General features: G+C 43.5%; 1 protein-coding gene across 2 annotated transcripts in view; it reads right to left on the bottom strand.

The window, feature by feature from the left end:
* The window catches only part of Znf507 (zinc finger protein 507), a 31,178-nt gene extending 9,726 nt beyond the window's left edge, over window positions 1–21,452 (bottom strand). The window contains exons 1-5 of one of the 2 annotated variants that reach the window (XM_075984392.1): window positions 21,286–21,452; window positions 19,884–19,976; window positions 11,896–14,003; window positions 10,269–10,383; window positions 6,413–6,527 (exon numbers count right to left, since the gene is read on the bottom strand). In XM_075984392.1, the coding sequence (XP_075840507.1) occupies window positions 6,413–6,527; window positions 10,269–10,383; window positions 11,896–14,001 (2,336 nt within the window). In that variant the 5' untranslated portion in view covers window positions 14,002–14,003; window positions 19,884–19,976; window positions 21,286–21,452. The remainder of the gene's footprint in view (window positions 1–6,412; window positions 6,528–10,268; window positions 10,384–11,895; window positions 14,004–19,883; window positions 19,977–21,285) is intronic. The other variant, XM_075984399.1, reaches the window with a different exon arrangement.
* Window positions 21,453–22,116: the final 664 nt, after the last annotated feature.

The raw sequence follows: 22,116 nt of genomic DNA, 5'->3' as shown, positions 1-22,116 counted from the left end.
TATAAACTGGTTAGGAAGCCTTCAACAAAGGACCCCAGCTGTCTGCTCCTCCAGTCTTAACCCTTCCCTGCAGAGCCCCAGACCTGTTATGTGGAATATGTCCTTTCCACATGTCTGACCCAGAGTCCCTGAGCACAGGGAAGTGTCTGCTGTCTCACACTAGTGATGTGGTGTGGCCTGGCATGCTGCCTCCAGGGTACAGCACAGGCAGGCAGGTCCACAGGAGCAAGGTTCAAGCTCTACTTCATCGACAGCTTAGAGAAAGGCACTTCATGTACCCCAGCCTGTTTGCCTGCCTACGACAGATGACAGGAAGATGATCCTAGATAAATGAGCACTCATTTAGTACATGGCATGGCCCAGGGTTCTCTAACACACCACTTATCACTGCTAACACTGCCCACAGTGTCTGACCCTGCCCACAGCCACTCTGTTATTCCCACTGCCAGAAACTTAGGTTTTGTTTTCTTCCCATTGTTGTTCATAGGCTTAATTATTTATGCTAGTTATTATGCCATATTTTTACTTCTACAGCATTACTTCTTGGATTCCTGAGAAAAAGCAAAGATACTTTCAGAGTTAAATACATAAAAGTCCCAGATACAAATGAAAAATCTGTCCACAAGAAAACTAGAAATTTCTGTACATCAGATAACAGGGAAGTCCCTGCACACGACAGGACATCAGCAGTGCACAAACAAAGAACTTTCATGCAGAATAAAGATGAACTCCTGCATACCAGCGACTGTCCATGCTAAACACAGTGCCTCCACCTTAGGTCCAGAAACCCTATTCCTATGTATCAACCAACCAGAAATGGGCTTGTTTCCTATGTGCACCCCAAACAAGTGAAGGAATATTCAAGATGGAATTTTTCATAACAAGGGAGAAAACCTAGTGGCAATCCAAATGTGTATCACTAATAGAATGAGTAAATAATTGTTTCTGGTAGCTCCAGGGATCAAACACAGGGTTTTGTGCACATAGGCAAGTAACCTGCCTCTGAGCTACACCTCCAGCTATGTATTATGGTCTTATAATAGAATGTAGTATAGAGATGTAATTTATTAGCATCCAAACACACAATAATGAGTAAAAAGGCATAAACATCTATGCACCATATGGTTGTTTCTATTAAGTTCAAAACACACAAAAGTAATTTCTGATGCTACCAGTCAAGATGGTGCATGTGAGAAAGGGGTGAGGGTACTTAATGACAGGAAGGCAAGAAGGGTGTGCTGTCAAAAGCTGAAGAATTTGTGATTATTTACAAGTGTGAATTTGGGATTTATGTAATTTCCAGGATGTATGATAGTTTTAATCAACAAGTTGATTTAAGACATTTAGAAGGGGAGGGGAAGGAAGGAGGGAGAGGAGAGAAAATGGATGGGGACAGAGAGATAAACCCTAACCAAAGGAGTTAGAGAGATAGACACAGTTAAACACATTGGCTGCTCTCCCACAAACCCCGAGTTCAATTCTCAACACTTAGGTAACAGCTCAAACCTTCTTTAATTTCGCCCCAGGGAATCTGACTAACTGTTCTGGCCCCCACAGGCACTGAATACATGTGATGCACAGGCATACATGTAGGCAAAACACCTATACACATCACAAAAAAGGGAGAAAGAAAGGAAAGGAAGGAAGGAAGAAAAGAAAGGAGAAAGGAAGGAAGTAAAGAAGGAAGGGGAACCTAACAATCAAACTTGACCTTGTAAGGTTACTGATTCGAGGAAACTAATGTTTATAGGAAAATCCAGCAATATTTTTGGACAGGATAGTGTATAATTTAGCATGTATATTTGACCAGTTCTTTAAAAAGGCACAGAAATACTAACAGGCATTTATTTTTCAATAAAAATTATATAGCAAACCAGAGCCATTTTATAAATGAGCAAAACCGAGACATATCAGGAACTATGAGTCTTTACTGAGCATCTACTGTATGTTAGTCAGGGGCTCAGAATTTAGCCCAAACCCTGTTAAGTTGGAGGGGTCAGACTGAAGACCAGGATTAATGCTGGCTCAGGCAGAGCACTCACACATAACAGGGTACCTGCCAGATCACACAGACAGGCTGGGATTGATTGGAACCACAACAGAGAAAATAAAAAAGCAAACAAGGAAGATGTTGCCACTGTAGAAAAGCTTTAACACCAGAGGCTGCTCAAATACATGAGGAGCTTCCTGCGCATTGTACAAAGACCAACTAATGTACAAAAAGGCATTCTTGCTCTATGAGAATTTACTACATTTTTCTTAAGAGAGAAAACAAAGTACTAATCAGAAATGTGCACAAGGTGGTGATGTGGGATTCCCCTCTGTATGCTGTGATATGTTTTATCACCATTGGTTAATAAAGAAGCTACTGTGGCCTACAGCAGGGCAAAATATAGTAAGGCAGGAAACTCAAGCCAAGATAGAAGAGAAAAAAGGCAGAGTCAGGGAGATGCCATGTAGCTACTGAAGGAGAAAGATGCTGGAACCTTATTGGTAGGCCACAACCTCATGTTGATAAACAGATTAATAGAAATGGGTTAATTTAAAATGTAAGAGCTAGATAGAAATATGCCTGAGCCATCAGCCAAGCAATGTTGTAATTAATATAGTTTTTGTGTGATTATTTGGGTCTGTGTGGCTGGGAAATGAACGCTCAGTCTCCATTTACAAAATGAAGCCCAAATACTGACTATAAGTTGCCAGGCAATAAAAGGGAACCAGATTGGTTATGAAGTAATCAGAAAGGACTGCTATGGTCCTTGGGTAAAACTACACACCAAGAAGGTTGTACTTCCCAGCTCAGCAACTCATAGAACTATACCAATGGAAACGAAGTCCTGGCAGAGTATTCTGGTGTAGGAGGTCCTTCTGTATTTGTATTGCTTTCATTGGTTGAATAAAGAAGCTGCCTTGGCCTTTTGATAGGGCAGCCCTTAGGTGGGTGGAGTAGACAGAACAGAATGCTGGGAAGAAGGCAATGTGGCAGACGCTATGATTCTCCTGCCTGAGACGGACATAAGCTAGATTCTTCCCTGGTAAGCTATGACCCATGGTGCTACACAGATTACTAGATAAGGGTTAAAGCAAAATGTGAGAGTTAGCCAATAAAAGGCTAGAGATAATGGGCCAGGCAGCAATTTAATTAATACAATTTCTGTGTGGTTATTTTGGGGGGGGGGGTAAGCTATCCCGGTAGAAGGATGCAGCCCACAGCCTCTTCCTACAACAGTATTCAAGTACATAAACCCATGCAGCAGGATAGGGCATGCACTGAAACAAAGCATTGATGGTTCAAAAGACAGTGGCAAGGCCAGAAAGCAAGACTAGGATAGCCGTGACTCTCCTCAAGATGCCAACAGCAGATAACTGTGAGCCTAATCTACTTAGGCTTTGCTCAAGAGTAGAGCAGAAGTGGCTCAGACTCAGCATTTTGGAGTATCGATGTATGTATAATGAGATTCAAATCTAAGCGAACCCACCCATGTTTCATATATACCTTATATGCACATTGAGGGTACTTTTGTACAGTATTTTTTAAGTTCCCATTTTGGCTAAGATGTGTAGTATATGATTAATTCTTGTTCCATCATGCTGTTACTCAGTTGAATTGGAGGTCTTGCCCAGTCCTGTGGGTCAGAGCCTATAGCCTGTGTCTGAGACTGTAAGTTTACCACGAACCCTGTGATGGTGGAGATGCCTTTTCTGTTAGGAACACAGCTCACAAACCTTGCAAAGCACCTGGGATATGACATTTGCAATATATTTCTCAAAAAGTGACTGTATGATCTAATTCTAGACCTGAGACATTTCCTGCCCAAATCATGTGTATTTGGTTCACCTACTATTAGAGAATAAAGGCACTGAGGTTTAAAGGGAAAGCTTTCTGATGTCAGGAAAGCCTGGCCTATCTCTACCAGGTTCTCTTAGGTGTTTCCCTGTGTGATCATGGGTAACCACATGTTCACCCCAAATACCACTCTTCACTTAGAATGTACAGCACTTGAGTGACTATCAGTAATGGATGCCATCATGTTTATGCCTGCAGGCCTGAGGATAACAATACACACACACACACACACACACACACACACACACACACACACTGCATGAGAGCACAAGCACACTACATTTTAGGGCCACATTAAAAATTATTTAATGTGTATGGGTGTTTGTCTGTAGGTATGCCTATTCACCATGTGTGCGTGTTGCTCAAAGGGAGCTTTGGATTGCTCAGAATTGGAGTCACTGATGGTTGTGAGCTGCTCTATGGGTGCTGAGAACTGAACTTAGGTCCTCGGGAAGAACAGACGTGTTAACCACTGAGCCCAGTCCAAGAACCACATTGTATGAGATAACAGTGTATCAGGTTTTCATTTGCTCTCAGTCTCTTAAGCTGGGTCACTGAATGTTCGACAATGAATAACATGGCAGCAGTAAAGTGTTTTTGAATACACAACAATCAAATATTAATTCTAGCATGTAAGGACTTTGAGCTGTTTCTGGCAGCACTCGCCTGTGCTACATTATGCAGCTTTACCAGTCTTCTCTCTGAACACTCCACATGCACACACTGTCCTGAGTAGACGAGGAAGTCAGGAAGTGCCAATGGGTACTCCCTCATGCACCTCAGCTGAGACAATGGGATGTTCTGAATTGCAGGGCTTTTTATTGTACCTGCAAAACTTTCTGCTAGACACACACAGTTTAGATACAGAAAACAAACTTAATTTTTCTTTTTGAGACATGGTTTCATATAGCATATGCTGGCTTCAAACTCCACATGGAGCTGAGGATGACCTTGAACTTCTGATCCACTTGACTCTAACTTCCAAGAGCTGCCACTCTGTCCATGCAACCACACCCAGTTTATGCAACACTAAGGACTGATGACAGGACTTCATGCTTCCAAGGCAAGTACTCTACAAACTGAGCTACATTCCCAGTGCCAGCATATAATTATCAAATCCACTTATCTTTAGATTATGCTTCACCATAAAGATTTTTAAGAATTGTTGCTTGAATTAACATTAAGGGAAAAAAAAAAAAGAAAAAGGAAGTCCTTCAATGAATTTTGGCTTTGGATCAAGACAGTTTCTGAAAGCTCCTAAAATGGCCCCAAACATACTTCTGCTACTTTGTATTAGGTATTTATATGAAGTGATGTTCTCAGCTTTGACAATTATAAAAGCAAAATATTGTTCAACTCCAAAAAATGCTGAAGATGATCTATGTCCTTCAGTTTCCATTGCTCAACCAGGGTGCAATTCTTTATGTAGAATAAATAAGTACATGTATCTCATTAACATTGCTTCTGTCTTTAATAAATGGTAAAATATACAAATACCAAACATCATTTAACATAAGTTTCCCTGTGATTATCAGTAAATATCTGATCTGTATACCTATTTTATATACCTACATACCTGGAGCTGTGTAAAAATTTCTCAGTGAAGGGGTCATGAGTAGAAAAAGTTAAAACCAGTGTTTAGATTAATGGAGCAGCCTGTTCAGACTCATCAGTATCACGCCTAAAATCCAGAAACAGTTAAATTGGGGAAAAAGCTGTTTTGCTAAGGGTTTGTTAAACTTTCATGTGAACAATGCCTGGTGCGGCTCTGTGACTGGCGGACAAACTCTGAAAACGCTCACACCTTTACTCTAAGTAGCGTTTTACCGTGAGGGTAAAGTTTATTAAACAGCGGTAACTGCTTAGCAGCTGATTCTGTCTAGCCAAGAATACTTTATTTTCTCTAAATGCACATTAGCCAGAATTAGCTTTTGTAATAAAACTTGTCAAACGACACTGTTCAAGCCACAGTAGCTTAATTTTCAGAAACAAAACTTTTCTCTTCCAGCGATGTTGACGACCTTCATGCTTTACAACCTTCTGCTGTGATACACACGTATCTAATCCTTACTTCATGGTAATGGGCTCTAAGCACTGGAAACTGCTATAATTTTTACTCAAGTGAAATGAGAGCATAAAACTGGCGGACATGGATATCTTCCAATAAACCCAACTGCCCCCTAATATCTTCTGTACTAAGACTCATGATTAATGTGTCTTAACAAACTGAGATTTAAGAAACCAGTTTGTAACTGTTTTTAAGTTTTTTTTAAATTTTAAAATTTTTTTTTTTTTGATTTTTGAGACAGGGTTTCTTTGTAACTTTGGAGCCTGTCCTGGAACTAGCTCTTTTAGAGCAGGCCTCGAACTCACAGAGATCCACCTGCTTCTGCCTCCCGAGTGCTGGGATTAAAGGATGCACCACCACCGCCCGGCTCCAAAACTATTTCTAAAATCATCATCATCATCATCATCATCATCATCATCATCATCATCATCATCATCATCATCATCATCAAATTATTGCTTTAATATAAGCATTAGAATTCTAGAGTCATCACTTACCTGTATGGCTTATCTGAGTTATGGATTCGTCTGTGGTTTCGGACACCGACATATGTAGTACTTGTGTAATCGCACACATCGCACTTATACTGCTTCTGGGTTGAAGACTTGCTCCCTTCAAGAAGAGAGGGTTAGAGACATGACTTGGTAAGACTCACATGGCAGTACTTATTAACGATTAATTACAATACAACCTACCAACATTTTAATCAAGGCTCTCCTCCCACAGTACAACTGTCAAGTGTTAAGCAGCTCCCTAGACTCTCCTGCACCCAGGTCGTCAGCAGGCACGAGAGGAACACCATCTGATCTGCAAACATGGGCAGGTCAGGCTACTTCTGTGTAACCATGTTCCAAGTTCTACAGTAGAATGAACTTGCTCCCGGGGCTGTGTTGACTGTCTAGCAGCTAAATTAACCAAGATAGACTGGGAATTTGAAAGATGTTATTCTAATCAATAACTGGCACCAAGTCTTAAAACATTTATTTGTCAACAGGTTAAAATAATAAAGTATTATAAAGTGTGGCCAGAGCCTGGAGAGATGGCTCAGTTAAATGCACTGGCTGGTTTTGCAAGGGACCCAGACTTAGTTCCAATCACCTACTTGGTGGTTCATCCATGACCTGAGTTCTAGGGGATTTTTTTTTTCTTTTTTGTCTGTATAGGCACTGAATTCATGCAGTACACATACATATATGCAGCAAAACAGTGATTCACATAAAGCAAAAATAAGGTGTGGTCACAAATCATACATAGCAAGGTACTTACAGAAAATCTAAAGTTTTTACCCTGTGGCTTTACTCAGCTTACTGCTAAATATCAGCCTTCAACTAAACTGAGGAGGAAAACAGCTGCCAATTTTGAAGCCCTCTACAATTCAGCAGTCACACCTAATAGGCTGACAAATTCTGGGGGACAAAGGCTATAAATCCACAGCTCCCTCACATGTGGCAAACTTGGATCCTATTACTCGCTCATTCTGCAAATGAGTAGCTCACACACAACAACATAAGCCACAGATTCCATCGTAAACACTGTTTGCTGTGTTTACAGGTGCCCAGCGCATCTTCACTCTGGGTTACTTTTAGACAGCAGGGAAGCATGGAAGCTCAAGGATCAGGGAGAGTGCGAAGAGTGTGTGCTCTTGATAAGAAGCGAGCCATCAAGTGAGCCTAGGTGGGAAGGAGTGCACACAGCATCAAAGTAAAGTCACAGAAGAAAAGAAAACCCACGCTGCAATTTCAACAAAGAAAATTCTTAAGTTAAATTTAAGCTTTCTAAAATTGAAATTTTCTTTGGCTAATAACTACTGCCAGGCAGAACAAAATGTCCCAATTTCCTGGTATAAATCTGTAACATTAATACACTAATCATAATTACAATCTAAGTATTACTCTTAATTGGTAGGTTAAAAACTTGGACTTGATTATAAATGGCATTGTTCCAAATATAGTTTAAAAAAAAAGATCTGAAAAAAATGAAGTGTGAAATATTGGATAATGGCTTTTTGTGAGAAATATTACAGATCAATGACAACTAATAAAACTGACAGATGGAAAAGCCTAATATAGCACAGAATGAGAGTCCGTGCTACTTTAAGCAAATGTTTCCAATAGAATCAAGACTGGATTTAAAGTTTAACAATTTGGGCCTAATTTCTGCTCTGCCACTGGTCTGAGAAAGAGCAAATCATGTCACCTCTTGAGGCCTCATTTATCTTTTTGACAGAATGGGAAGAAGTGGACTTCCCAAATGGCTTGAATAAGTCTTGTACTCTTTCTGTACAGGTCTAGGCACAGTTTCTGCAATGTTGGCATTAAAATCCAGGGTACACAAATGACAGGTCTCTAAGAAAGGACAACTTAAACTTCATAAAGAGAGCACTGTCTGTAAGTCTGGAATTGCTAGGCCAGGACATTTGCTGATGTCATTCCTACTTGTTCAGTTCTGACTTCCTCAAGGGCACTGATGCCCTTCACTGCACTCCCAGCACCTGGCAAGACAGCCTGCTCAGGATAGGCAGGGCATGCTTTTGCCTGAACAAATGTCTGCAGCACTGTTACATCAGGTCTTTGTATGGAAAGCATACTGAGTGGAGTCCGTATTATACAACAGTAAAGACTGGGGGTGACAGTCATGTACCTTCCTCTCATCTTGTTTAATTAAGCTTACAGAATAATCAAGAGAACTGTAGCAAAGCATGAATCACAATACTGAATTAATCAATTCCCCATCCAGGAGACTATGCAGAAAGAGATCAGCTATGCCGCTACACTACTATGACAAAACAGCAAATGTAGCTATGTGGGGGTTAAAACTAAAAACATGGGGTGAAGCTTGGTTCAAGACTGCTTGCTCAGCACCACAAAAATAAATAAATAACAACTAAAAAAATGAAACTCCCAAACCAAACCTCAAGATGATAATGGCATACAATTTTAAATCTATGCATCTTTAATCTAAGAAGCAAGCATATTAAGTCACAGATAAAAATGCAGATCAGGGTAAGGTGCATACAATGACTTTGGAGTGGCCACGTTGAAGTCGTCATTGAATCTGCTAAAAAACACTTGGTAGTTTTAAGCCCTTGCTTTTGCTGATGCTGCTGGAAAGATAGTACCAGCACTGGAGTCAACTGCAGGTGGCGCTACTGAGTCACATGTACTTTATTCCCTCATTAGGATTTACGGGCCAATCATGTCTAATGCTTAATGTCTCCTTTAGAAGGGATATGGAAACATAATGAATTAAAATAAAAAGAGGCATTTAGGGCTATTCTCTAGAACGGAAACGAAACTGTTTTCGCTCAGCCATCCACCTCGAAAGCAGATGCCATGTCATAAACTCCTTTTGTTCGGGATGGTTTTACGGGGATGGCATCTGTTTGACAAGGGGATTGTGGTGCTAGGGTGGTGTCAAAATCAGTTCCTTCAGAAACATTCTGGAATCAGTTATGCTTTCTGGGGTATAATTTAATGAGACATTATGGTAAAACATTTTGCTCTGCAGTTGTTTCTAACTTTAATTCTTAGGAAATCTAAAAAAGAAAGTCACCCCAATATGTTTTATTTCCCATAAACACTATGTACCACACTGGAGACATTTAAAGCACATCAATTTACACGAACCAATGCTAGTAAGCACAGCTTATTACACTCTATCCCTCATTCTCTGGATGTGGCATTCGCCTTTTCATGGAACTCTAATTAAATCTTTTGATTCTAATATTCCTATTACCAGATACTCAGCCGACTAGCACCTAACTAGTACATAAAAAGTTCCTGTTTGTGTTTAAATAATGCAGATGAAGTCTTGGCAGTCATACTCAGAGAAGAGTAAGATCACAGCAGGAAGCCTCAGTTAAAGTTTGAGGTGGGGGCTGCCATCTGCAAAAGCTTTGCCTCAGCAGGTCATCTGGTGCTGGAGAAGAGGTGTAGGCTTCTTTTCCTGCTGTGGCTTCTCTGGCTTACTCATCCAACCTTCTAAGAGTCTCTGCTGTAGCCTGGCTCTTACAGACCCCTACAAATTTTAACCAGAACATCTACTTGCCTGACTGCAGTCCTTGCACATTTAGTACTTCTGCCCCAGAACTAGATGTAAGTTACTCTGGTCACTTCTCAGAATGTCCTGAGGAACAAAGGGAAGACTCATTCCCACTCCCAGCACAGAAACAGAATATATTCTGTTCCACATTCACCTCATAAGCTTGTCAGTGCAGCCTGCATTTAACAAGACATGTGAGAATGATGGTGTGTGTGTGAGCATGATCAAAGTACATTTTGGGCATTTACAAAAATGTCCCAATGAAAACCATCATCCTCTACGGTTAATAAATGCTATTGAAAATGCAGATACCTTCCTGAACACACTTTCCATCAGTGGCATCACGGGAAATTCTTGGCTCGTTTGAAGCTACTGACAAGGTGTTGGGCAGAAAGTGCTGTTCTCTCTCATGATTCCTCAGTTGGCTCTTAAAAAGGAAAAAAAAAAGCAAGAAAATTAACCCATAACACCCAGCAAATACACCTTTATGGTTACCAGGTGGCTATGCAAGGGGTTGACTGTTTTTGGGACCTTTGGCTTTGGCTGAGAACCTATTACCAACTGGATTTTAGGGCTTTTTCTTTCATTTTTTTTTTAAAGCAACTTTTTCTTTTTTTAAAAAAAATCACCACCTGGACCCCATCTATTTGCTCAGTTGCAGCCAAGTCCTTACTAATTTACTACTTGCTTTTTAAAAAGTTAATATTTTAAAGTCAGGTCTACAAAAAACCATTTGGCACATGTGAAATCATAGAAAGACAGACACTAGGTGATTGCAATCTCATCAAAAAGTCCGTCTCTTTTCATGTTCTCTGAACAGAGCTCTCTGTCTTCAAGGGCTGGAGACTAAGGAGCAGACGGTGAGGGGATAACTTGACATGAATGCCTGCAAAGAGAAAGCTTCCCGGCAACCACAGGCCTTGTTAACGTCTACCTTCTGACTCCAGTTAGATGTGCCCAAGCTAGAAGGACAGCGGCAGCAAAGCAATTCCTGCTATTTCTGCAACTTGCTACCAGGGCCTTTCTGGATGAGTCCAATTAATCCGAGTTTCAATGAAGCAACTTTTGTTCCTTTTTAAAAAAATTCACCACCTGGACCCCACCTATAGGTAATCTGTGAAACAGAGCCTATGACCCAGTTGGTCCATAAAGATTCGTTTTCAATCCCTGGCACACTGAAGGAGATCTAAGTCATGATCCCAGGATTGGCTGAAGGCTGAAGGTACCTTTCACAAAGGGTAATCAGTAGCATTTTATACCGCCTGCTGGCTCAATAAGTAAGATAAACATCTGCCTTGAATACCCATTCAATGGCCACGTGTGGGGGCATAACCCTGTACTCTCAGCACATAGGAGGAAGCCTAAAAAAGACTGCAAGTTCAAGTGCTGCCTGGGACATTCAGCAAGATTTTCTCAAAACCAAGGACTGGGGATGTACTTCTGCAGCAGAGTGCATGCCTAGAGGGTGTGAAGCTCTGGCCTGATCCCCAGCAGGTCCCTCAGCTGTCCAGCAACAACAAATATGGCTGCCTCCCAGTAAGTCTCATTGCCCGCTTCCCTTCTGCAGTGACACAAATCACTTTCTGCTGGCTGTGTGGCAGCTGATATAGCCCCTTATGCCAAATGCATGCCTGTCAGTCTACTCTACATTCCTTTAGGTGAAAACCAGCACCTAAAATACACACACACGTGAAAACATGATGAAAGCACCAGGTGCTGAGGTTACAAAGGAGGTGGGCAGCAGACTAAGAGCGAGTTCTGGACAGCCAACTGTGGAGACTCAGCTTTCAGACCCACCTTCAATGCTAATTTGTTGAAGGTATCTCTGGGTAAATTATCAAATTGAAGGTATCCCTGGAACTCATTTTCCTGATATACAAAATGAAGTGGCTGGACTACATCTACAAAGTCCCTGCCAACCCTCATGCCCGCCGCTCACCTTGTAATGGAAAGACATTTTGCACTGCTTACACTGGTGGATTCTGGTTTTACAGTGGTTGATCATGTGGCTTTCCAAGTCTTTGCTGTTCTCAGCTATGTGCTCACAGATAGGACACTGGTAAGGCTGCCTCTGCCGATGGACACGTAGGTGCTGCTTGATGTAGCCCCTGTTGCCACTTGAGTAGTGGCACAGGCGGCAGCGGTAGGGCCGCTCAGCATCTGGGATGTATTCCACCACGTTGGACCCTAACAAACTCCCATCACTGTTGGGCTGACACTGGGCATTGTCCTGCAACTCTTTCAAAATGTCGTCATCTGACGCATTCTGGTCTGTCCTTTCTCTCAGTTTTTCTATTACAGTAAGAAGGGACATGCTGATGCCTGTCTTAACTTGCCCATCTGACAATTCCTGCCTTCCCTCTGGGAGTGCTACTACAGTGGAACTGCTCTGGTTAAAACTTGTCAATCCATCTGAAGAGTTCTTAAGAGGAGACACGATTTTTTTTGAGTATGCTGTCAATGGACCACTGACCTGCCTTTGTCCAGTATCTGGATCTAAAAGGTTTATGTCCCCATAGTGCCCAAGGCTGGCTCTCGTTAGTTCAGCAGCTCTTATTGGCATGGTGACAAGGGCTTCTGCAGCTAAGGAGTGCAGCCTGAGAGACTCAGAATTTGTCCTTCTCCGTCCTGGTGGGGCATTCTCATCAGCAGCCAGGCCCTTACTTAGCTCACTGTCTTTCTTCTCTGCACTGCCCCAGCCGATGATCAAGCCCCCAATATCAACAGTACATTTATCAGCATGGTAGATGTCTCCTGCTCCTCCACACCCAGTCTGGGCATCGGCAGAGCTCAGGCTCTTCCCCTCTTCCATTTCGGTATTCATTAGGAAATGTTTTGGCGGGAGGGTTTCTTCTGCACTTGGCAAACGCTCCACAATGACATTCACGTGCCCTTTTTTGTTTGGGCTGCTGCTAATGATTTTCTGTGCTGATGAGAGCAAACTATCAGCAAACAGGTTCTCCTCAGAATCAGACATCATCTCCAGCATCTCCTCCTCATTAGAGTCAAGGGTGACTGACTGGCTTAGGTGTACTCCTTCCTCTGTGCTCTCCTCTAAAGGAGATGAAGAGGACAGTGGTTCGGAACTGCAAATCTGTACTTGTACAGATGGTCCATTGTGGATGCTCAGTTCGCTGTCCCCAATAGCAATGACGACTGCATCGACCCCACCAGATGTAGCAGACACCGAAGAAGCGAGAAGGCCGAGGGGTTCATTTTCATTCTCAAAGATTGGATAGGAGCAGTTAACTTCCCCTGCATGTTTCCAAGCATGTGTCTTCAACATCCGCTGCTGGCCGCAGGTGTAACTACAAAACAAGCACCGGTACATGCCATACTGCTCGTATGCATACCACTTCCTCTTGCCCATCTCTGCCACGGCTGCACTTTGGACAGCATGGGTCTGTGGACTACCCATGCTCACTGGGATGTCCACCATGGTTTCATTCTTTCTTTCTGTGACTCCCAGGCAGGAGGAGCTGGACTGGGCTTGGCTACTGGCACTGTTTTCATGTTCATTCACCACATGAGCTTCGAGTTCCTCCTGGCTTCTGGAGGTGACGTGGCACTCTGAGCACATTAGCATCACATCGTTCTGCTGCCCGTGCTGTTTGATGTGCTCTTTCAGCACAGAGAAGGATGAGGACAGGAACTTACAAAGGCTACACTGGTAGGACATAGCCTTCCCATCAATGGAGGCAAGAGAGTCTGCAGTGGAATTTGCTTGTGACATCTCGGATTTCCTAATCTTAGCAGAAGGGGACTTGGTTGTTTTAGCTGGAATCTCACAATGCTCTAGAGTTTCAAGACAGCGTGGTGTGACACTCGGGCGTGGGCGTTTTTTCCCAATCAGAAGACATTTTTGCGACTTTTCATGCCCCACTATCTTGCTTAACTTCTGGATGACATGGACCAAAGGATCTGCTTTGGCTTTTCTTTGTTCGTCAACTTCCGAGGCAGGACTGAGGACTCCTTCAGCAGTTAACACAGCCTCCTGTTCTTCAATCTCTGGCACCAACATGGCAATGCTGGTTCTTTCTTCCATATCTAGAGACAGTGCACAGCAGAGAGCACGGGTTATAGGACAATCACACGCATGTAATGCAGAAAACCAATGTCACCTCTGGTGTCTAATTGAAATGCTTAAATATCCTCTAAGTGGGAGTCCCCATCAATGCACCTGACTGTCCCCATAGCAGACTTAAACAGTTCAGAACCCCACTTTGAAATGCAGTCTCCTAGAGCAGCGGTTCTCAGCCTTCCTAATGCTGCAGTCTCCTAGAGCAGCGGTTCTCAGCCTTCCTAATGCTGCAATCTCCTAGAGCAGCGGTTCTCAGCCTTCCTAATGCTGCAATCTCCTAGAGCAGCGGTTCTCAGCCTTCCTAATGCTGCAGTCTCCTAGAGCAGCGGTTCTCAGCCTTCCTAATGCTGCAGTCTCCTAGAGCAGCGGTTCTCAGCCTTCCTAATGCTGCAGTCTCCTAGAGCAGCGGTTCTCAGCCTTCCTAATGCTGCAGTCTCCTAGAGCAGCGGTTCTCAGCCTTCCTAATGCTGCAATCTCCTAGAGCAGCGGTTCTCAGCCTTCCTAATGCTGCAATCTCCTAGAGCAGCGGTTCTCAGCCTTCCTAATGCTGCAATCTCCTAGAGCAGCGGTTCTCAGCCTTCCTAATGCTGCAGTCTCCTAGAGCAGCGGTTCTCAGCCTTCCTAATGCTGCAGTCTCCTAGAGCAGCGGTTCTCAGCCTTCCTAATGCTGCAGTCTCCTAGAGCAGCGGTTCTCAGCCTTCCTAATGCTGCAATCTCCTAGAGCAGCGGTTCTCAGCCTTCCTAATGCTGCAATCTTTTAACAGTTCCTCATGTTGTGGTGATCTCCCAAGCATAAAATTATTTTTGTTGCTACTTCATAATTGTAATTTTGCTACTGTCATGATTTTGTAAATATTCTTGTAGACAGAGGTTTGCCAAAGGGGCCAAAGAAGTACTGTCCTAGAGACAGTTGAAGGAGACCTCGAGTTCCTTGGGAATAACTTTATCCTGCATCCCCACACTGCTCTGTCTCTCCCCTAAAATTCTAGAACTAGGGAGACACGAATTCTTTGTTTAAAGAAACAGCCATCCCCAGGGCCTTCGGAGTCACTGCAAGCTACTGGGAAGCATCAGTTGGTGAAGCCAACATGATTTGATACAACTCTGGATAAACTATTTCTTATGCCAAATTTTAACTGTAGATAAGAAAATCACACTTCTCTGCTCAAATCTTTGAAATTCTGAAAATATATTCATTTTAATCTACTAGAAAGGCCACTGAATTTTGGGAAGTACTATGCAAATGAAACTAAATAAGAGCAATGATCCACTTCCCCCTTTTCCTTCGACTTATGGTACACCAGATAAACCACAAACTATGCTGTGGCTTTTTAGAGGTCACATCAGTGGTCAACTGTTCCTCATTCCCAGACTTGTTTCTCCTTCCTGAACAGGGAAGGGGGTCAGAGAAGGAAAATGCTGCCACTCCAGTTCCGGGTCAGTTCTAGAAAGAAGGTCAGTTAAAGGGTTACGGTAGGCTTGAATAATGCAGCAAGGCCTGGAACTTTGTAAGCACAACATATCCCAAAATCACCCTCCTTCTAGGCCTCTGAATATTCTTTATTCTGGCAGCCCTCTCACTTCAGACATTTCCTTTGACTTAAAGTGAGATTATTTTGTTGACTTGGATCACATTTTTAAGTTTAGGCTCTTTTCCAGCAACAAGTTTTGTTTTTCCACATTTTAGGTACATTCTGGAACCTTACTCACAACATTCAATAAATGCCAGCAAGATTTTCAGTGCCACAAGCTATAGACCACAAACTAGGCACCATTCTTAAACTCCAGAAACAGGCTTCACACTCTTTTCGTCATACGGCTGAATCCTGCATATAAGGGCCCTTTAGCTCTAAGCCAGGATCACACCTAACCCATCAGGCAGGATCACACCTAACCCATCAGGCAGACTCCTCAGTGCTTCCCACCTGCACCTTGGGTCTGCTCCTCCCAGTTTCTGGCCACATTGTATGGCCTTTCCTCTATATCCCACTCTTTCCAACATAAGCATTCTTTACCTAGGTCCATGCTGGATAAAAACACAAGTGTTGTTATTTTAAAAGCTAACATCAGCTTTTCTTCTTCTAGGGTCGGCCTGTAACAGCCACCTAATGGAGGGGCATATTCCAGAGCTGTAACATAGCCATTCCAGCTCTGAAAAAACCCCTTCGGAACATTTGTGTCTTTTTGTTATCCTCAGAAAGAACAAGTCTTTTTAGACTTCTACACCAAACTTCCAGCCGCTACAGAAGAGACTGATACAGGACAATGCAGTTGTTCTTCAGGAAAAAACAAAAAACCCTTTCTGTGGCTTTTGCAAAATATCTCACTGTCTTAAGATTCCAGTTTTAGGGACTGGAGAGAGATGGCTCAATGGAGAAAGTGCTTGCTGCATGCATGAGGGCCTGAGTCTGGATTCCCAGTAACCATGTAAAAGCTTGGTACTGGACAGGGTGGCACACACCTATAATCCCAGAGCTGTTACAAGAAACCTTGTTTCAGCAGGGTAGGGGTAGAAGGATGATATGGAAATCAAGAGAGGAAGACACTTGACACTGACCTCTGATCTCCACTCAAGCAGGTGTTATGCACAGACCACCCCAAACAAAACAAGAATCCAGTGATTGTGGTTAAAGGGAGGTGTGACTCTTCTGATGCTGATTTCCCAAGGGGCCACAACTGAGGGATGTTGTTGTTATTCAGTTCAACTGTTAAAGGTGTATTAGTTACATAATAAAAGTAACAAAATTCGCACACATTTCCAGTTTCAGGGTCTGATCCAACTCTGTACTACTGTAAAGCCAAGGTCTCCCTTCCCATGTGTGTAACAGTCATACAGGCTAACTGATAACCAAGAGAACAGTTGACGTTTGCTCCGACCTCACACCTAGTGTTACAAAGGGGACTCCTGATTTCTCCCTTCTACTGAATGATCCAATAGGAGACAGAGCAGTGCAAATTGTTTCCAGTGATAGTTCAGTGTGTTCCTTAGAAAGTGAAATCAAGAGGAGTTCATCAAAGCTCAAGAAAAAGACTAATACAAAAGAATTTGACACAGCACTCACTTTTAGAGCTGTGTGTGCTCAGGCATTAAGAGCTAATGGCAACTTGCAGCAGATGCTCCAATTTCCCCAGAACGTTTATGTAAGTATCTCATTTTAGAGGCTGCATACATTTCGGGATAAGTACAGTAAGGCAGCTATCAAACTGATATGACAACATAAAACGCATCAAGAAACACCTGAAAAAGCCAGTTTATGTCTGCAGGCAAAACCAACAAGCAAGCAGAAACTCATTAAAAGAAAAGTCTGTTAAATAAAAGGTCACAAACAGCCCCGAGTAAAGTACACAGGAGAGGAGGTCACTAAAACCAACTCCTCAATTTCCATAATTTTTTCTTAGATCATTCATGCAGTCCATGTGTATTATACACACAGTACATGTAAATATGTAGATATTTATTTGTACATTATATATGTCAAGTAAGTTAAACTTCATTTGACTAAGAGTCAGCATACAGCCCCAAATCACAGCATGTGACTCAAATCACACCACAGAACACAATGGATCATCTGAACACCACCCTTGGACTTAAGAGACAGATGTAAACAATTCAAAGAAATGATCACAGGGGATGGAAGTAGGCTGGGACTAGGGAGATGTAATAGGGTAAGTCAACAGATTCTGTCAGTGAAGGTGGGATGATTACCTGTTCATTAAACTCTTTGTACTCGTGCAAATGCCTAAAGGTTTTCATTACAGAAACAACCAAAAAAAATCAAAACACAACCCTGTCCTGAAGAAAGCAAAACCACAATCATGTGCAAGGTTCAAAGCAACTAGGTAGGATAGCAGCATTTACGCCCACTCAGTTACTCACAGATGGATAAAGACCATTGGACTTTCCAATACTGTAGTAATATCAAGGCTAAGCACACAATGGCCAAGTCCTGAGAGACTGACAGGCTCTGCTGGGGAGAGAACAGGCACAGAGTTTCTTGAAGAGGAAGGATAGCCACCAGACCCCAGCATCTAGGAGCATGGCACATATTGCTCTCTGTGCCCTCCTTTCTATGGGACTTTCTATCCCAGGAGGGATTTTATCACTATGCTCCCTGGCCCTCTGCCTGGGTGGGTACTGCCAATGGAGAGACATAAGGATCAGAAGCACAGTCAATATCCTGGTTCCCTACTTCGAGGTCACCCTGGATTGGCTGCTTCTTAACAGAAGGCCAGTTCTTCCCAGCCAGCTGCTCTCCACAAATCTGGTTCTAGGTTTGGTACTGCCTTTCTCCTGATGCTGCTGCTGCTTCCATTAACTCTACCATTCCTGTGGCCTGCCTAGAGGAGCCCAATACCCAGATTAATATTATCTTTGTAAATACGGCTTCCCTGAGTTACCCTGATGTGAGTTTGCTGTTGTCTGTTTCTCTACTGTTAACAACAGGGTAAGAATAACAAGAAAGGCTGAGAGACGAGGAAGCATGCTCTAACATGAACATCTTCTTACAAGTAGGAAGAAGCACTCTCCCTGAGGCAGGGACCTGAGGAAGGTTCACTAGGACCCATGTCTAGAGACAGCCAAGTGGGAGCTTTTTCCTTTGGTATCACTAGCTACACCATTAGCTCAAAAGATCAAGTCAGGCAAGTAAACAAACTACTCTCCCAAAGCAGAGAAGCTCTACAGTCTTTCCCATCAAGCCTCCCGGATCTGACCTTGACAACAGTAATCCATAGGAAAAGTTGGTAATTAGTGTCTTTCCCAAGAAAAGTGAACAAATCCAGTTGTCTTTATTTTCTTATAATTTGCTATTTGGTGTATTTGTGTATCTAATTAGTTCCTTTTAGTTATAGCAGTATGATTACAATTTATGTGGGCTTGGAGGAAGGCTGTAATTCTGGTATATGTGAAGACAGAACAAGGTGAAGTAAAGAACAGTCTCTTTTACACTAAGGATCTTTTTTTTCCAGCTAGGCAAATAAACAAACAAAAACCCCCAAGCTCGAAACAATAGAAGTGATGGCCAACGAACCTCACACTCTTTCAGATTCTCAGATATTTAAAATACCTCTTTGACCTTTGTTTCAACCAAAAGAAGGTAGGGCCCCTCCCTCCTCTGAAGTGCCCTCAGCTGTGTGACTCTGGGCAAGTTACTGTTTTAGAGTTTTCTGATGTTAAATGTGACAGTAATGCCGGGTAACTGTTAGAGCACGGAATTACAAACTGTCTGTTAAAAGTAACTTAAAGGCTATTTATACTTTAGACCTCCCTAATGTTGGCTATACTTTATTTAAATTTTCTCAGCTCAATGGAATAATAGCTACTAAGAGAAAACCAAAGTATAACTACAAGGACATGGGTTTCATAGTCTTGAGTCTCTGAGCTGGCACCTAGCCTGAGACAATATTCTGACTTAGTGGCTACAACTAATACACAGGCCCGACGAACATCAAGCAGTATTCAGCTCAGTGTAACTTATGAAACACCCAAGGCCAAGCACAGTGTTGGAGATCACTGTCTTTGAGCTGAGAACTCAAGGTCGGGCCTTCATCCATTTCCTGTAACATTCTGAAAATTCCTGGTATCCAGCCCCTGCTTTGGAGCTCAGTATATAAAGCAACACACCTGAGGTTCACAGATGGGAGGTTGAGGGACTGGAAACCATGCCAATGGTATTCTAAACCTATGCTTTCTCTACCATACCAATTTCCATTCTCAAGGCGAACAAGGCACCCACCCGGGGAAGGGAAACAGCTCCCTGTACTAGATCCCCAGAATTCTTTGGGTCTAGTTATGAAGATGCCACGGTTTATAAATAAGGCAACTCAGTGAGGTGGAAGTGACTTACCCAAGGTTACATGGCTGTTAGTGGCAGAGCCAGTGTCTTTCCAATCAATTCCTGAAATTAATGCAGTCTCCTGGCTCAATCTTCACAATCCAGCTGCGGTCAGGAAGGAAAGTAAACAAAATCAAGCAATTCTCTTTCTTTGTGAAACAAATAACTTATTTTGGCGGTGAAGAAACTTCCAATACTTAACATTGAAAGGAAATTTCAGAAGGCTGTTCACGCAATGTAATTATGTGAGACAAATTTACATAATTCACTTAACAAGTAGAGGATTCTGCAGAGCTAAAACGAATGAGTCTGGAAACACTTGTGTATTTTAAGCCCCCCCCCCCCACCTTGGAAGTAATTTACTCCGCAAACTAGTGGTTTTACTGACATAATTTTCTAACCAATACGCAATAATAAATGACATATTGCTATTGTAACTTTAACCGAAATTACAGCCTAAGGCGTGATTATGTAAACTAGTCAAACACAGTGGGCAGAAGGGTAGCATGACCAGAGATGACGGCGTGGCTTGACCTATATTTCTTCTATTTATCTTCCAATGCAGTTTCCTGCCCTGGTCCTCCATTTCTTTGCTACCGTTTCCGATAACTGCTTTAAGTTAAAGTATGCTTCTTGGGTTCGCGTAGAAAGTAACTTAGCAATTATAGTTAAGTAAAATTAGTTCACTGCTAGGGCGTCCTCTTAAGTTAATTTCCAGCTAGTTACCGGGGTAAAGAAAAGGGCCGGGCCTTTTCTTTTAATCAATAAAGCAATCCATACACTGAATCAGACTTCAGTACAGTGGAAAGTACAAACTCAGAAAAGGTGAAAAATCCAGTAATTGCTTTGAGCGATGCAGACTGATAGCAAATTCCAGTCCACTACAGGAACCTAAAAAGGCCGCCCTGGGGTTGGGGGGCTGCCTGGGCCTAATTAATCACCCAGGCCTCGCACTCCAAACAAACGATCGGGATTGCCCCAGGTCTGGGAAGGTGGACGTTCTCCCCAGCGGTCTCAGCGCTCTCTGGGAATATCATCCCAGAGGATGTGTGAGTGTGAGAGGCCAAGATTTCTATCTTTTGCACTCGTTTTTTCCTACATCACGCAGTGGGCAAAGGGCCGGGGATTACAGACATTTAAGCTCCATCCAGACTGGGTGAAGCGGTTTCACGTCTCAGGAAGCAAAAGCCGCCTCAGCGGGGCCTGAGGAGCAGCGGACCCCCACCCCCAGCGGCACGGCGGACCCGGGGGGTCTCCACAGGCCCGGCAGAGGGACGACAGTGCACACGGGGCCCTGGCGCTCCGGTACGTGGCAGCGCCGCGGGCGTCACCGGCGAGGAGGAAGCGGGCGTCACCGGCGAGGCCGCACATGGCCCGCGGCGCTCAAGCGGAGGGGCGGCCCGGGGCTCGGTACCTGCGGTCAGGCGGCGGGCTGCTGCTTCTGCGAGCCTCCTTTGGCCGGCCGGGACCCTGCCGTGCCCTCGCCCTCGTCCTCGCCCGCCTCGCTCCTGACTCTTTTCCCTCTCTTTTCCCCGACTTGCCCCCTCCTCGGCCGTGGCTCCAAGATGGCGGCGCCGAGACGGATCACGTGAGCGGCGGGCGGGTCAGGTGAGCCGGGAGGCGCGCGGCCGGGGGCGGGACCATGGAGGGGGGAGGAGCCATCACCGGCCACGCCCTCCAGTGGCTCGGGCGTATTCCTGTCAGCCCTAGCGTAGGTAGGTAGTGTAGAACTCAATGAACATGCACTTTGGCCTCAGCCTGCTGGGGCATTCTTCATCCCCTCATCTACGCCATCTTTCTTTTCACCCAGTGTGTGTGAATCTGGTTGGACTATTCTTTTAAAACAAAATGTATGGGGGCTGGAGAGATGGCTCAGTGGTTAAGAGCTCTTTTTGTAGAGGACCTGGGTTTGGTTCCCAACACCCATACGGTGGCTAAGAACTATGTTTGACTCCAGTTCCAGGGGACCTGAAGCTCTTACTGTCTTCTGACCTGTACAGACACCAGACACATACATGGTACAGTCAGACATGTAGGTAAACCATTCAAGCACACAAAATAAAGCTAAATATTTTAAGTTATTATTTACTTTTTTATTTGTGTTTGTGGAGGCTTTTGTTAGGCAGAGGACAACTTTTGGGAGTCTATTCTTTCCTTCCATGATATGGGTCCTGAGATCAAACTCAGGCCTTCTGGCTTGGCAGCTCAAGCACCTTGGCCACTGAACCATATATCCTGCCCTGAG

Source organism: Microtus pennsylvanicus, chromosome 1 (genome assembly GCF_037038515.1).
Source record: "Microtus pennsylvanicus isolate mMicPen1 chromosome 1, mMicPen1.hap1, whole genome shotgun sequence".
In the NCBI taxonomy this organism is placed as follows: domain Eukaryota; kingdom Metazoa; phylum Chordata; class Mammalia; order Rodentia; family Cricetidae; genus Microtus; species Microtus pennsylvanicus.
This window is presented reverse-complemented; position numbering and strand designations above follow the sequence as displayed.